The 17,302-nt window shown below is 42.5% G+C and overlaps 1 protein-coding gene across 1 annotated transcript in view; it reads left to right on the top strand.

Annotated features, from left to right (window-relative positions):
* dnah7 (dynein, axonemal, heavy chain 7) overlaps window positions 1–17,302 on the top strand; it is a 461,512-nt gene that overhangs the window by 12,989 nt on the left and 431,221 nt on the right. The window contains exons 3-7 of the mRNA XM_068035667.1: window positions 145–229; window positions 6,109–6,265; window positions 7,938–8,031; window positions 12,388–12,568; window positions 13,574–13,643. Coding sequence (XP_067891768.1) covers window positions 145–229; window positions 6,109–6,265; window positions 7,938–8,031; window positions 12,388–12,568; window positions 13,574–13,643 — 587 coding nt within the window. The remainder of the gene's footprint in view (window positions 1–144; window positions 230–6,108; window positions 6,266–7,937; window positions 8,032–12,387; window positions 12,569–13,573; window positions 13,644–17,302) is intronic.

The following is a 17,302-nucleotide window of genomic DNA, read 5'->3' as shown; positions in this document are numbered from 1 at the left end:
GCCGAAGGGCCTGTTTCAGTGCTGTATCTCTAAATAATAAATAAAACCTCCCAAAGCACAGCAGATAATTGCACCTATAATGAAAAGTAGTCTCAAAAAGAAAGTGATCACTGTTTTTAGCAATATATTTGTACACCTTTTCAGAGCCGGTCCAAGCCGTTGTGGCAATCAGCCTCGCCTTCTTTCTTTCTACAAATGGAAGATGAAGATGAACGAAGTGAGTTAACAAGTGAGCTTGAAGTTTCAAAAATATGGCAATTGTATTCTATCAAAATGAATAGAGAATCATGCTCATAGGGTATTCTCAAGTGTCAGATGTCACCATTGTTTTTTCCATCAATCTTCTTGTCAACTACTATTAGATTAGATTATTTCTAAAATTTAGACTTAGTTGATAATAAAGATTTGACAGCTTCACTCTGAGAGGCACTGGCACCATTGCTGGGTCAGTACTGTATCATTGGGATGGACTGCACCTGAACTGCAATGGGTCCAGTGACCTTGTGGAAACGGCGATAGGGAGGTAGCATAGGCTTTAAACTAGTCAGATGGAGGGTGGGAAAGATCTACAAGAAATGAAACAAGCCTAAATATAAACAAAACAGAAAAGGAGAGTGGCACAGTAGTGCAGTGGTTAGCACTGCAGCCTCACAACTCCAGAGACCCAGGTTCAATTCTGGGTACTGCCTGTGCGGAGTTTGCAAGTTCTCCCTGTAACCGCGTGGGTTTTTGCCGGGTGTTCCGGTTTCCTCCCACAGCCAAAGACTTGCAGGTTGATAGGTAAATTGGCCATTATAAATTGCCCCTAGTATAGGTAGATGGTAGGAGAATTGAGGGAAGTTGGGGATGTGGTAGGAAATATGGGAATAATGTAGGATTAGTATAAGTGGGTGGTTGATGGTCGGCACAGACTTGGTGGGCCGAAGGGCCTGTTTCAGTGCTGTATCTCTCTATGATTCTATGAAAAGAAGCTTAACAAAATAAATGACTCAGGGACTAACTAGAGTTATAGAAAGGTGTAAAAAGATGGTTGAAATTAATGTGTGAGGGACTGCTATTAAAACAGAGTTAAGCTTTCTGTACAGCAATGCACACAGTAGGCTGAATTTAATGGGCCCCCGGAGACGGACTAGGAGGTGGTGGGGGCAGGGAGGATGGGGGCCCAGAATTTAGTTGGGGCCGGGTTATGTTGAAGATGGCCTTCCCGCCCAGAGGCCAAATCAGCCGCTTAAGGGCCTCTTCCCACCGTTGCTGGGATTACGCCAGTGGCAGGTGGGGGGAGGGCCTCTGCCACATGGGGAGATTGCCAAGTAAAATGAGGTGAACTCCCTGCGAGCTTGTGGGGGGGGGGGGATGTTGCTGGGTGAGGAGGCTCCTCTGTGGGCAATCTGTGGCCCATGGATGGCCGCCGGTGGAAAACCACCCACATCCCTGAACCCCTGTCCCCCTGCACTCAATGCCTACCCTCTTTCCCCCCATCGCCAAGACCTGCCAGACTGGTCCCGGCGACCCCGCCTCACTTACCTTGGGTCCGGGTCTCAGCGCTGGGCCTGGTTCCAAGGCCTTTCGCAGTACTAGGAGTGGCCAGCGCTCCCAGTGGTGCTGCCTATACTACTGTGCTGGTGTCCCTTTTATTGGCTGGCAGCTCTTGGAGGCAGGATCCATGTGTTTAAGGGTCGGGGATCCTGCCACTAGGCTGTTAATTGGGCTGGCGCTGTTAGATTGAGTTGGGGGTTGCTCTGAAAGACCAAGACAGGATTCCCACTGCCTTTTCGGCTCGGTGCCAGCAGCCCCGCCGGCTCCACTAAATCCTGCCCTATGTCTGTAATGAAATGGAAGCAATAATACATTGTGAGGAACCAGGTATAGTAGGGATTACTGAGATATGGCTGCAGAAAATTCAGGACTGGGAACTAAACATTGCAGGGATTAACATATCTAGAGAAGATAGAGAGGGAAAAAGGGAGGTGGAGTAGCTGTACATAGAGATAACAATGGAAGTAGAAAAGTGACAGCCATCAGTAAGTTGGAAACAGAATCCATGTAGATAGAGATAAAATAATTAAGGATCAATCAGACTAATAGCATAGGCTATATACCACCTACTAGTGGAAGGGAGGTGGAGGAAGAAATATGCAAACAAATTAGGGAAATTAATAAATATAGTGTAATAAACATGGGGGATTTCAACTACCCCAAACTTAGTTGGCCAGAAAAAGTAGGTTAAGGGTTAAGGGAGTGACATTTCTACAGTGTGTGTACAAGGCTCCTTTCTAACTCAATATGTAAGAAACTCAACAAGGGATGATTTGCCACTGGATTTAATAATGGGGAATGAACCCCGTGTCAGTTGGTGCCATTTCTCGTCTCCGAGTCAGAAGGTTATGCGTTCAAATCCCACTCCAGAAACTTGGGGCTGAATTTTTCCATGGGCATCAGGGCCCCGAAGTTGGGACCAAATGGAGTCCCAAGCCTGCATTCGCCGGCAGCAGGACAGGGAATTTCCTGGATGTGGCCTCCTAATTGGCTGCCGCCAAGTTGGCTGTCCAATCAGAGGGTGACAGCTTTGAAGCCTTGGCAGACTCATCGGGAGAGGCGATTGAGAGGGATAGGTTTAAAATAAAATTTAAAGAGGCCAAGCAGGCAGGTCCCTTGGATCAGAGGGGAAACACCTCTGGAAGGCTCATTGGGGTCCCAGGGCTGCCTTTCCCACCTCCAACATCCTCTTTGGGCATGGAGCTGGTGGGGTCCACACGCTGCGAGGGCCCGCTCTGCCACTGACAAAATGCTGGCGGGCCATCTAAATCCCTCTAATTGGGGCCTTAAATTTGCTAATTGGCTTCTGTCTCCATTCGGCGGGCAGCCGATCTGTCTCCCTGCTCGCTGGTGGGAAACATCTGGAATGCGTCAGGGAGCTGTCCCGACTCTGCTCCCTGCTATTTTCCTGGCACACTCCGTGCCCTGCCTCTAAGCCTGCCGCCTTGGGGCTGGGAAAATTCTGCCCTTGAATATAAAAATCCAGACAGATACTCCAGTGCATTACTGAAGGAGTGCTGCACTGTCTGAGGTGTCGCCTTTTGGGTGAGACATTAAATTGACGTTACTGTGAACAAGGGCAGGAGAATTATTCCCTGTGTCCTGGCTAATATTTCTGCCACAATCAATACCATAAAAATAGGTTATCTGGTTATTACCATGTTGTTGTTGGTGGGATTTTGCTGTGTGCAAATAGGCTGCCTCATTCCCTAAAATACAGCAGGGATTAAACTTCAGAAGTACTTTATTGGTTGTGCAGCACTTTTGGACATCTTGAGACTGTGAATGGCGTTATAAATTAGAAGTCCTTTCTTTATAAGGCAAGTAAAAAGAGGGGAACATTTAAGTAATAGTAACAATAATATACGGTTTAAGATAATTGAGAAGGAAAAAAAGCATCATAAAGACAAGGGTAATGGACTGGTGGAAAGCTGATTTTGAGGGGCTGAGAATAGAACTTAAGAAAATAAAATATTCAACAATATTGGCAAACAATGATGTAGAACAGCAACATTTAAAACGGTGTTCAACAGAGTCCAGAAAAGGTATATATTCTGCTAATAAAACAAGAACAAATTAAACATTAATGAGAGACCATGGACGAATAAAGATGAATACAGGAAAAAATGAGGGTAAGGAAAGAAGCATACACTAAGTACATGAACACCAAGGAGAGCATGACAAGGGATAATATGAAGAGATTAGGAGAGAAGTCAAAAAAGCAAGTAGGAAGGCCCAAAGGAACTATGAAATTAAATATTCAAGGAACATAAAATATAATGGTAAAATATTCTACAAACACATTAAAAAAAAAGGTAAGTTGGGTTGGGAATAGGGCCACTGAGGGACGAACAGGATAAAATCACATACAGCGATAGTGAAATGGCAGAAATATTAAATAATTTTGCTTCAGTATTTAGCAGGGAGACAGGTCAGGTGAGCATGAGAAGAACCGTTTCGTGGGAGGGTGAGCTGGTTCGAGAAGGGTGGGAGCAACCGCTGTTTTATCAATTTAATTCAATTCTTTTCAAATTCATTCTGGGCTCAGGTCTTGAGATTTGGACCAATTCAGAATATTTGAGCTTTGCTTATTTATTGTACAGAAAAGACATTACTTTTGTCTGAATTTATATAAAATCTGATGCCCATTTTGTACAGTTAACAAAACACAACTGCATTGATTCTCATAAAAATTTTGTGAAAGATTTAAAATTCCTATTAGAAATTAAGCGCTAATACATAGGCATCCAATAGTACTCAGTTAAAATTTAGTAGCTTATTGTTTAAAAACTGAATGGTGGTAGGAAGCAGAAGCCATGGTGAGTATATATTTATCGATAGGGATAGGCAGAATTAAAGTAGTTACAATTTGACTCTGATGAGAAACAAAAGAAACATTTAGACTGAATGGTTCAAGGGGATTCTTTTAGAAATATTCAGGTGAATCACTGGGAGGCTGGTAAATTCCATTAATGAAATTTTGGCAGTTAAACAGCAGATAGCTTTATAATAGTATTCAGAGGCATTGATATAAACCCATTGAGTGGGTTGTGCCAAATGCAGTGGAACTTAGACAAAATCCAAATAGCATTCTAAATTCAGGGCGGGGTTTGACGGTTATTGATCTTATGGTAGGTTAATCAAGAGAGAGAGTTGATAACAAGTGTGATCATAAAATATCAATAAAATTAAATTATTTGAAACATTTATTTCAGCAATCAAGAAAAGCCATCATACAAAAGAGCTGCATCATCATCATACATCATGCCATGTATTTGTTCTTGTTCTGTGTGCAATTTCCACCTGTTTTAATTGGTTTTGTTCCAGTTTTGACTCCAAAAGGTGACACATACTTCTTTTTATTTAATTCATGGGATGTGGGCATTGCTGGCAAGGCCAACATTTATAGCCCATCCCTAATTTCCCTTGAGAAGGTAGCAGTGAACTTCCTTCTTAAAACTGCAGCAGTGCTGTGTAGGTACGCGCACAGTGCAGTTAAGGAGAGAGTTCCAAGATTTTGACCCAGCGACAGTGAAGGAACAGTGATATAGTTCTAAGTCAGGATGCTGTGTGACTTGAAAGGGTACTGCAGGTGGTGGTGTTCCCATGTGTCTACTGCTCTTGTTTGTCTAGATGGTAGAGGTTTGAAAGGTGCCGTCGAAGGAATCTTAGCGAGTTGCGGCAGTGTGTCTTGTAGATGGTACACACTGCTGCCACTGTGCGCAGGAGGTGGAGGGAATGAATGTTTAAAGTGTTAGATAGGGTGCAAATCAATCGGACTGCTTTGTTCTGGATGGTGTCAAGCTTCTTGAGTGTTATTAGAGCTGCACTCATCCAGGCAAGTGGAGAGTATTCCATCACAGTTTTGACTTGTGCCTTGTAGATAGTGGACAGGCATTGGGGAGTCAGGAGGTGAGTTACTTTCCACAGAAGCCTCAGCCTCTAACCTTCTCTAGTAGCCACAGTATTTATTTAATTGGTCCAGTTAAGTTTCAGTTCAATGGTAACCGCCCCCCAGGATATTGATGATGGGGGATTCAACAATGGCAATTCTATTAAATGTCAAGGGGAGATGGTTAGATTCTCTCTTGTTGGAGGTAGTCATTGCCTGGCACTTGGGTGACTCGAATATTACTTGTCACTTATCAGCTGAAGCCTAAATGTTGTCCAGGTTTTGCTGCATGTGGGCACAGACTGCTTCATGATCCGAGGAGTTATGAATGGGACTGAACACTGCAATCATCAGTGAACATCCCCACTTCTGACCTTATGTTGGAGGGAAGGTCATCGATGAAGCAGCTGAAGATGGTTGGGCAATATCTTGTCCTGAAATTTCAAACTAGGTCAATTTTGCTTGATACCTCCTACTATAAGAATTATTTTTATTAGTGCCTCATATTTATTCGTAACATTTCCAGCACATGATAAACAGTTGGGTAATTTCAAGTACCCGTTTATGAAATGAGTCAAATTGAAGTAATGGCTTTACTTTATGATGGAAGTGTACCGTTGCAAGCTCTTTTTATCTACTTAAAAATGAAAACAATAAACTCAACAATTGCTTGATCACAGGGAGTTCACCTCCACAGAAACGCAAACGAAGCAAAGCTTGGGAGCCTGGAACTTCTGGTGTCAGCTCAAATGGAGGAACTCAGTCAAGCTTTGATGGATTTTTGAATCCAAAGAAGGAACGCGAGCAGTTTCGAAGTACTCTCGTTAATATCATAATGTAAGTACATATTCTGTTCATAACATGTTTTATATTGCTGTATAGATATAGACTGATGCTATAGAGCTGTTGAATACAAGTTTGCTCCTGCACTTTTCCCACTTGGAGATTTCCTGACTTCCTGATATTCCATCAAAGAAATGTTTTCAGTAGACCAAGTGCTTCCCTAGAGGAAGAGGAAAGATATTGGAAACACATGATCCTAGGTCACTATTCCTAAAGGGCCTCTGGCTCCACAACGTCAGAACCACAAAAATTGGAATGGAATTTCTTCTGTTGTAAAATTTCTCCCCCATCTTGAAAATAACAGGATGGAAAATGGGAGAGCTACTATAACTGGAAGAGATGCAAGAGATAGAGTTCCGAAGAAGGGTCACTGACCCGAAACGTTAACTCTGCTTCTCTTTTCACAGATGCTACCAGACCTGCTGAGTGGTTCCAGCATTTCTTGTTTTTATTTCAGATTTCCAGCATCCGCAGTATTTTGCTTTTATTATGCAAGAGATAGAGTTGGCTTTGATAGGAAAATTAGTTAATACAAACGTCCTGTGGGATGAAGAAAGTTACTCTGAAGCTCAAATTTGTAAGACCTGCAAAATCAGTGCTGGGAATGGCTAGCTGCCTGGCCCAAGTTAGCCTATACTGCACTGAGGTGGCTGCAGCAAGTTTTGTATGGTCTGTTCATTTGAATAATTAGCATAAACTCTCAACACAGCTTTGGCCTTGCAACAGCACCGAGCTTAATAGTGACATACAATATCTGACCAGTTAAATGGCTGTATATAAGGGCAATTTATTGATTCCAGGCACAAGTAAGTATTGAATTTAAGAGGTACTTTAACTCTTTAACAACCAGCTTGTACAGTTTTGGATTCATTTCATGGTTAAGTGAATGATAAAAATTTTGTTCAAATGCAAAGAAGAACTATTTTCAGCACCATATGAATATTCTGCATCAAAATAATATCACAGTTGCTCTTGTTTAATTAGATAATGGGCACTATGGGCATATTCCTGAATGTCACACGGTTAGATCACTTACAGAAGTTACCATCTGCATTGCTGTGCCTGCAAGAGTATGTAAGATAGACCCAAAACTTCTAACAAAAGCATTATGTACAACATGGAGTGGATGCCTGAGGCCGATAAAATGCTCAGCATTCCTCAGTGATGGTGGTGATTCAAAGGGGCCTGGAGCACCTGTTTCATTCGACTCTTTGCAATTCATTGCAAATTAGGCGATTGGCAATAATGTGTCAGGAGCTCCTGAGCAGAATTACAGCTCCCATTTGGAATGAACAGAGAGAGAGCTCATCATTAAATATTTTTCTTACAACTCAGGCACCCTGCTTTTTGCCCATTTTCCTGGCACCCCCCTCCCCATGCAAGGAGAACCAGCAGTTCTTCACTAGCTGTTGATGCCAAACATTGCAATCCTGGTATTAGTATCATGTCAGAGGTAACGAGAGTGTCACAAAATTATGCAACTAGCTTGTTTGCTATTTTAATTCTACTTGTGAGGCAGGCCTGTGCAACTCATTTGTGACTTTTTTGCTCACTGTTTGAAAGTATATATTTTTAAATATATAAAATTGTACCTGACATATATATAGTATGTAAAGGTCTCCCACAATAGCTTATTTTATTTACCTTTGACCATTTTAAATAATAGGCAACAAGATTGTAGAGCTAAACAGCCTCCTCCTTTGGATGAAACTGAACCTTCAACATCTGAATCTCCTTCAACAGTGGAGAAAGACATTCTTGTGAGATAACCATACTTGCTATTTAAAATGTTTATTCATTTTCTTGCTGACTTCATATTTTTGTACTCCCTTATTTAAAAATGTTACTGTAAAGTAAGCACAAATTTTTAATTTATTAATGAATTGAAAGCAACCAATGAGAGTTGCAGGTTTAAAATTTCATTGGACTGTTATCTTTTTAAAAAATCACTTTGGGCAGAATTTTCTAGCCCAGTGGAGGCGGGTTTGGGAGTGAATAGGATGGGAAAATCCCGGAAAAGGCTGTCGAGTTAGGATCTCAATGTGTTCCCGCCCATTTCTGCTTTCCCCAGGGCGGTTGCGAGTCCCTATGGGTCTGGTAGGAAGCCACTTGAGGTAGTTTAAAAGGCAGGCAAGATCCTTTTTAATTCTGGAGCCCTCTTTCCCAACAGAGCATAGGTTACATTCTGTGCCTGCAACTCGCCAGGTTAAAGAAAGAGAGTGCACAGTGGGAAGTCATTGTAGAGTGAAACTGACCTCATATAAGCAATATATAGGGTGAAACTGGCAAGCATGTGGTCAGCCACAGTGAAAGGCTTGCACTGACAGGATCTTAAACTCACTGATTTTGTTGGAGACAGCAACTTTGAACAACTTATATCAGGTGCCTTGGTTATCTCTTAGGGTCATCTCATCTTATTGCCTGTGAGACTTCCCTGTGACATGAAGTTGGTTGGATTTGAGGAAGAGGTGCAGCTTGCTCCAGCTCAGCAGCCTATGTGACACCAGCAGTAGCACCTGCCTTCTTCACAGCCACATGTAGCTGGACAGAACAGAGGGGATGGACGCAGGGCTGCAACTTAAAGGAGGCAATACCCTCAGCACAAGTCAGCTTCCTTGACCTCTCTGAGCAGAAGTGCCTCTGAAGGCTCAGGCTCTAGCAGTAGGTGGTCGTAGACCTGTGCAGCCCCTTGGAAGAAGGCCTTTGCCCAAGAGGAGCAGGTGGCCACCCTTTGCCCTGGTTGCCAAGGTGACCACAGCCCTCAATTTTTTTCCTGTCCGAGCCCTTCCAGGGTTTAGCTGTTGACATATGCAGGATCTCGCAATCTGCAGCCGGAATTGCCTCAGCCAGGTCACTGATGCCTTGTTTGCAAGGTCTTCTAACTGTATGAACATTGAACCGGATGAGGTTTTACTTTCCTCATGGGATTTCCACAGGCCCAGGGGCTGTGGACTGCACCCATGTGGCAATGAAAGCCCCATCAGTATAGCCAGGCGTATTTGTCAATTGGAAGGGATTCCACTCCCTTAATGTGCAGCTGGTATGTGACCATCACAAGCTGGGAGACAGTGGAGAGGCATCGGAGGAGGATGGTGTGGTCAACCAAAGGCTACAGACAGATCGATAAGGACAAGGAGGGCTAGTTTACCTTTGTCATAGTCACATAGGATGTTGTTTGTGACTGATTTATGATTTCAAGGTGCTGTCTAACTGCAGGTTGTTGCTGTAATATAGCAGTCTACTTATGAACTTGGGACAAAGAAAAGACATCTTGGATGAATCATTGGTTGAAGCCGCTTTTAGTTCAGAATTATTTATCTAGGTTCATTTAGAATAAAGATAGAAATTCCTGCAATTGTCATAGTTTCACATTTTTGCAAGTAACTCAAGCATCTGTTCAACATTTGATTGAAATTTAGTTCTATTTGAGTTCATGCTGCCTTAGGTGTTTGCATCACTAGGAGATAGTCCATTCATGTCCTGTTTTTGCAAGGTGTTTGGAAATTGTGTCCTGCTCAGTCCTCACTGGTTGTCAATTGGGAGAATTATTCAGTTCTTCATAAGTTAGTGTACCCCGCCATTCAAATTTCTCTGAACATGCAAGTTTAAGTTTCTTTCATGAATCGCTAAGTTATTATCAGTTTTGTTTTGCAGAGCGAACTATAAGCTATTATTTGCATTAGCTTTATCTGATTTTGAAGACTGTTCTTATAACCCATCTAGAGTTTTTCCTTAAGAGTAATTCCAATTTCTTTTGGGTCTATGTTCTATGTTATCACCCAGCATACAAATTAGAACTGGAATTTCGATGCCACAGAAGCCTAAGCTGTTATATCTCACCTGGAACAACTTAGGCAGTCCCTACGGCTTTTGTTTCCTATGATGCAAGGACACAAGGCAAACTGGTAACCAAGCAGTGGGTAGTTAAATGGAGTGCTCAATGTAGACATTATTAAATATAACTGTCCAGATATTACTGCAGCTCACAGCAATATTTTTGACATACTGGTCATGATGTCTGGCATTGTATCCCTTCCACAGGGGCACCTCGCTCCTAAATTTGTTTACTTTGGTGTACAGTCCGCATCACTTATATCAAATGCTTGTTGTTAACACGATTCGCCAGCTATAAGCGGTTGACAATAAAACCGTAATAGCATCAGACATCCTCCAGAGGATTCAGAGTGTATCATTAAAAGTTACTAAGTAAATCTAAGTACGTTAGAGGTAGCAGCATTTGAGAGATGAGGAGTGGCACAGTGGTTAGCACCGCAGCCTCACAGCTCCAGCGACCCGGGTTCAGTTCTGGGTATTACCTGTGTGGAGTTTGCAAGTGACTGCATGGGTTTCCGCCGGGTGCTCCGGTTTCCTCCCGCAACCAAAGACTTGCAGGTTGATAGGTAAATTGACCATTGTAAATTGCCCCTAGTGTAGGTAGGTGGCAGGAGGATTGTGGGGATGTGGTAGGGAATATGGGATTAATGCATGATTAGTATAAATGGGTGGTTGATGGTCAGCACAGACTCGGTGGGCCGAAGGGCCTGTTTCTCTGTATGAATCAAATATACTACACAAAACAGTATTGATTTTAATGTGTTTGCCACACTGCCTTATTGAATGGTACTTCAAATTTCCATGTTTCAGAAGCAGCAGTTTGAGAACTCTGAAATTGGCCAGCTCACAATTTGTAGGCAGCGACTGAAGTTCTCTCTGCAGCACTGATGGCTTCGACCTCTTGAGTAAATTTCAAATGACATGGACACCTGTCTTTGCACTTAATTTATTCCTTTCGACCTATAACTAGAATCATAGAATCAAACAATTAGAGCCATTAAATGGTGGGTACATGTAAGTAAGTAATTCAGGGAATCACATTTTCTGAGGTGGGAAGAACTTACCGTATGGTCCAAAATAGTTGGCATGTTTAATGCATTGTGATTGATTTCTATGGTGATGGAAAATAGTTGTCGTAATTTCCCAGTATAGATGATTGCCTGCCATAGCGTGAGCAGTATAAATGGTGAACATTGTACTCCTGTGGTGTGTGGATGAACAGGAAATATAGGGTATTTATCTTGCATGGTCTTCAAAGATTTTAAAGGTAGATAACCTATCATTATTGTTCACTGAGCCATAATAATAAAGGAAGGATTAACTGGAACAAAGAACCGAAGTGTTACTTCCTGGAGTACAAAGTTATATAAAAATTGTGCTGATTTATTTTATTTAATGTAATCATTTGCGTCTTGTTTTGCATTTCTGTTTAGATTGAGATTCTTGCCTTGATCTTTTTTTTAAAAATTGCCTTACTTCATTTTTATACAGGTTCTTCCCTTAAACATAAACAACACCATGATTGAAATGGACAACAACATGATAGAAATTATACTTGCCATTGACGTAGCAGTTCAGAGATTAATAATGATTCAGCAACATCATACTCCTTAATAGTGATATATTGGTAGATAAAACACAGAACACATATGACAGTTCCTTGCTGCTTAATATATGCTGTTAACCTCATGATCATTGCAAGGGCGTTATGCAAGTGAATGATTGATTGTTTTTAGAAGTACAGAAATTTGCAATACAGAAGAGGGTTGTTTGACCCATTGTGTTTCTTCCGTTTCTTAATTAGACCAGTATAAAACTAATAATACTCCTTAGCTCCATTCCACTTGTCCTGTATCTTCCTTTGCTTCTAGCCAATGAAATTGGAATGTACCACCTACCCCAGGACTCTTAGGTAGTGTGTCTCTATGCTATGTGCCACTCCTAAAGTTTCTTGGGATGGCTTGTGCTTCACTGTTGAATTTTCGAATATTCTAAATTTTAAAGTGCAAGGTATTGAAAAGTGTAGCAGTACACATTGGTGCATCAATCCACTCTGTCACCTTTTCTATATTTTAATAGATTAGATCACAGGTCAGAAGTATTCAAATACTTGAAAGATGGTTTTGGGTTTCTCTGGAATTATTCCTTGTTTTATCTACTAATATCTTACTGTTAAGGGCGTATGATGAGGGCTGTGGTTTCAATAGCCTTGTAACCAATGTCACTTTATTGTAAACTGTTATCAGTTGTTAATTCCATGTTCTTGGCTTCTAATTTCACAGCGGTATTACTATTACATTAATCATGGAATAGACACAGAACATGTGGCTCCTATGGAAGACAGCTGGTTAGAAGATGTATTATCCTTGGTACCATTCCACCTCAAAACGTACACTGATATTATTGAGTCACTTTCAGATGAAATGAAAGAAGGTTATCTTCTTAGTGTAAAGAAGGCAATAGGTACAGAATTATTTTTAATATTATAGGAAATGCTAACTCAATCTTTATGAAACTTGAGAGAATCGGTAAAGATTGCATTAATCAAGATTTTAGATCCATTGCTGAATAGAGTGGATTTCCAATGGGCTGGGGTTGGGGCTATGTTTGTGGTATTTATTAACAGAATTTAATTTAAATGAGTTTTGACTATATTTGCACACTACTGGTATGCTTAATTTTTAAATTTCTTTAAGCAGAGATAAGTGTGAAGTGGATTATTTTAGTATGAAGAATAAAGAGGACATATATTACTTGGATAATAGACTAAATGGGTAGAGGAGTAAAGGGATCTGGTGGTACAGACACACAAATCATTTAAAGTAGTGACATAAGTTAATAAGGCCATAAAAAAGCACACCAAACACTGGTGTTCATTTCTAGAGTGATAGAATTGAAAAGCAGACATATATAGCTTGTATAGAACCTTGGTTTTTCCACATGAAGTGCTATGCCCAGTTCTGGTCCCTATATTATAAGAAGCATTGAAAAGGGTGTAAAAAATATTCACAACAATTATATCAGAACTAAGAGCATATATGCATCAGAAATAGCTGAATAGGTTCTACCTAGAAAAGAGAAGGCTGAAGGGTGATCTGATAGAGGTCTTTAAGATGTTGAAAGAGTTTGATAGGGTAGACATATAGAAAATGCTTCCACATGTAGGGAAGTCCAAAACTAGAGGTCATAAATATAAGATAGTCACTATCTTGTTATTATCTATTGGATATCAGCTGTGGCTCAATTGGGAGCACTCTCACCTCTGAGTCAGAAGTCTCAAGTTCCATTCCATTGGAGTAAATTATGAGAGGTACTATTATCTATATGGTATACATTCCAAATATTTTGTGCTGCTTAAAATATTTAATTGCATATTATACAGCAGTTGGCTGTGTTTGTGAGTACATTGTGTGTATGGCAGTTTGAATATTTGCACATCATTTACAAATGTATTTCTCATATTTTCAGTGGACTTTGTTTTAAGAGATCCCAGAGAGAAAGAAGAAGTAAAGAAAAAACTCCCTGTTCATCGTGCAGAGTAAGAAGGATTCTATGAAGTGAAATTATTAAAAGTTTACTTTAAAATATATGTGGCTACAGGAAGGATAAGTAGAACTTTGTGACAAGAATGTGTGTTTCTTACATTTTTAAGTACTCATTATGGCAGCTCAGCATATATATCTGTGGTACAAGGTAACATACATGCAAAGGTTATTATTTGATAGCTGATGCATTTATGAATATAAATAAATGTAAAAATTATGCACCTTTTCTTGTGTATTTCTCTTACTCTTTAACTCATCCTGATTCTTTCTGCTTATTTTCCACCCTTTTTTCTCTCTAGGGTTGTCTCACACTATGTTTCTATGTGTTCTCTATACCTTTCTGCCTCTTTTTTGTTCTTTTTGTATCACCATCTGCTCGCTCTGTTTCCTGTCTCCTCTTCACGCTTCTCTCTATGTTTGTATGTATCTTACACATGTGCCTTTAATGGTTTACGGAATTTATATATCTTATTTGTTTTTAAAAAGCTAGGCCATACTTCATAATGAAAGCTCAAATGTACCTGGCCAGAGGTAGGGTTCTAGGGCAGGCAGGGAGAAGATGGTACTGGATCAGCAGAGGCTGTGTGGGAGTTACTGCAAGCTGTATGGCTGTCAGACTAGGGGGCAGTGGAGGACTAAGGCTAGGAGAAAGCTGTGGATAGTGGAGCCTGATCTGGAAAGCACTCGCCTTGGCAAGGAGAAGTGAATTTGGAGTTGGGCCACTGCAGTGACCACTGCCCTCCCCTCCCCCCCCCGGAAATTGTGGCAACATGTGGCAGAAATTGGGAGTGGGGACCTGAGGCAAGAACTGGGAAGCAATTGGGTCTGAGGCTGTACAAGACGGCAGCAGTTCTAAGTCTGAGGCAAAGACAGAGCATGACCTGATGTTGGCAGGGATTTAGTGTATGACATGGAGGCTGAAGTTGGAGCAGAAGGGGACACAATGGGATATGAACCTGGAAGCTGTACTGGGAATGGACGAGAGCTGCAGCACTGCGTTGGGAGGCGGACCTCAGTTGTGGAACTGGAACCGGAAGATTCTTGTGGAGAGAGAAGCAGAGTTAATGTTTCAGGTCTGTGACCTTTCATCAGAACTGGTGTGTTCTGATGAAAGGTCACAAACCTGAAATGTTAACTCTGCTTCTTTCTCCACAGATGCTGCCTGACCTGCTGAGTATGTCCAGCACTTTCTGTTTTTATTTCAGTTTTCCAGCATCTGCAGTAATTTGCTTTTATTATTATAATACAGGTCGTGGGTTTGGAAGGTGCATTTGAAGGAGTTTTGGCAAGTTGCTGCAGTGCATGTTGTATATGGCACACTCCACAGCCATAGTGCACTGGTGGTGGAGGGAGTGCCTGTTTGAGGTGATGTATGGGGTGCCCATCAGGCAGGCTGCTTTGTCCTAGATGGTGTTGAGCTTCTTGGGTGTTGTTGGAGCTGTGCTCATCCACGGAAGGAGGGGGGGGGGGGGGTGCTGTATTCCATCACACTCCTGACTTGTGCCTTGTAGTTGGTGGAAAGGTTTTGGAGAGTCAGGAGGTGAGTTATTCTCTGCAGATTGCCAGCCTCTGACCTGCTCTTGTGCCACAGTATTTATGTGGCTGGTCCATTTAAGATTCTGGTCAATGGTAACCCCAGGATATTGATGCTGGGGCATTCAGAGATAGTAATGCTGCTGAAGGCCAAGTAGAGGTGGCTAGATTCTCTTGTGTTGGAGATGGTCATTGCCTGGCACTTGTTGGATGTGAATGTTACTTGCTGCAGCAGCTCAAACCTAAATGCTCTGTTATCTAAGGAGTTATGAATGGGACTGAACACTGTGCAATCATCAGTGAATATCCCCACTTATGGAGGGAAGGTCATTGACGAAACAGCTGAAGGCGGTTGGGCCTAGGGCACTGCCCTGAAGAACACCTGTAGTGATATCCTGAGGCCGAAATGATTGACCTCCAACAACCATGTGCTAGGTTTGACTCCAGCCAGTGGTGAGTTTTTCCCCTGATTCTCATTGACTTCATTTTTCCACAGTTCCTTGATGCCACACATGGTTAAATGCTACAAGATGCACTGCAGCAATGCACCAAGGCTACTTAGACAGCACCTTCCAAACCCGCGACCTCTACCACCTCGAAGGACAAGGGCAGCAGATGCATGGGAACACCACCAGCTGCAAATTCCCCTCCAAGCCACACACCATCCTGACTTGGAGCTATATCACCGTTCCTTCACTGTAGCTGGGTCAAAATCCTAGAACTCCCTTCCTAACGGCACTGTGGGTGTACATACCCCACATGGACTGCAGCGTTTCAAGAAGGGGGCTCACCACCGCCTTCTCTAGGGCAATTAGGGATGGGCAATAAATGCTGTCCTAGCCAGCGATGCCCACATCCCATGAATGAATAAAAAACATGCTGTCTTTACGAGAGGGACCGTCCCCACTTGCGTTATTTAAGGGCCAAGCATCCAACTTGCAGGTGAGGTGCTTTGACTTCTGGAAAAGTTAGTGGAAGTGCTGTGTGAGGTTTTTTGAGGTTTTGTGTGAGCTGCTGTATACATTCAGGGCTGTCAGAGGATCTGGTGGCCTGCGTGAGTTATGGGGCTGTGGTTGCAGTGCCGCTGGGTCTGCAACATGACCAGGAAATGGAGCAAAGGCAGCAGAGACAGGAAGTTCTGCTAAGAGGGAGGAGGAGGAAGGCTGTGCACAGAAGTCCCTATCTACCATGGGGTTTTCAAGAGCACTTCTACCTCAAGCTCATTCAAGAGCAATGCCTGAAGTGACTCGTTCAACAAAGAGGTGGTCACAGAACTGTGCCGCCACCATCAACCTGACCTGGAATCCCACATCAGGGTGAGGACGGTGCTGTCAGTGGCTGGTAATGTCATAGTGGTATTGAACTTTAATGTGTCTGGATCTTTCCAGGCAGCAGCAGGTGACATTTCCAACATCTCATCACCGCATCCGAGAGGTGACAGAGGCCATCTATGCCAGGAGATGTGAATCCCTCAACAGGATGAGAGGCATGTGGCTTTGTCTAGATAATGAATTCACGTTGGTGCAGGGCATCTGAAGAGGGAATGATATAGGAACTGCAAGGGCTACCATTCTATCAATGTGCAGTTGGTGTGCTATCATGCACAATACATAATGTCAGTGAATACCCACCAACCTGGCAGCTACCATGTTGCCTTCATTCTGAGGCAGTCAGCTGTTCCTGCCATTGTCTGGTATCCATGGAGAACCAGAGATCCATGACTTCTTGGGGACAAAGGCTATCCCCTATAAACGTGGCTAAGGCCACCCCTCTGTCACTAGACCATGCAAGGACAATGTGCATATAATGAGAGCCATGGAACCACCAGGAACATCACAGAGCAGACAATCGTCATGCTCAAGCAATGCTTCCTATGCCTGGAGAGCTCGGGGGAGCCCTCTAGTACACATCAAACTGGGTGTCCAAGTTTGTGGTAGTCTGCTGAACCCTCCATGACATTGCCATCATGAGGGCACAGCCATTGCAGAAATCACCTTTGGAGAAGGAGGAGGCAGGGCGAATGCATCCTTCACCCCATTGCTTTGGACTGGCTCTCCAAGAGTGGCTGCTGTGATTCTGGTTTCCATAAAACTGCTGTCTTTCACCATTATGGATCCAC

Source organism: Heterodontus francisci, chromosome 7 (genome assembly GCF_036365525.1).
Source record: "Heterodontus francisci isolate sHetFra1 chromosome 7, sHetFra1.hap1, whole genome shotgun sequence".
Taxonomy (NCBI): Eukaryota; Metazoa; Chordata; class Chondrichthyes; order Heterodontiformes; family Heterodontidae; genus Heterodontus; species Heterodontus francisci.
This window is presented reverse-complemented; position numbering and strand designations above follow the sequence as displayed.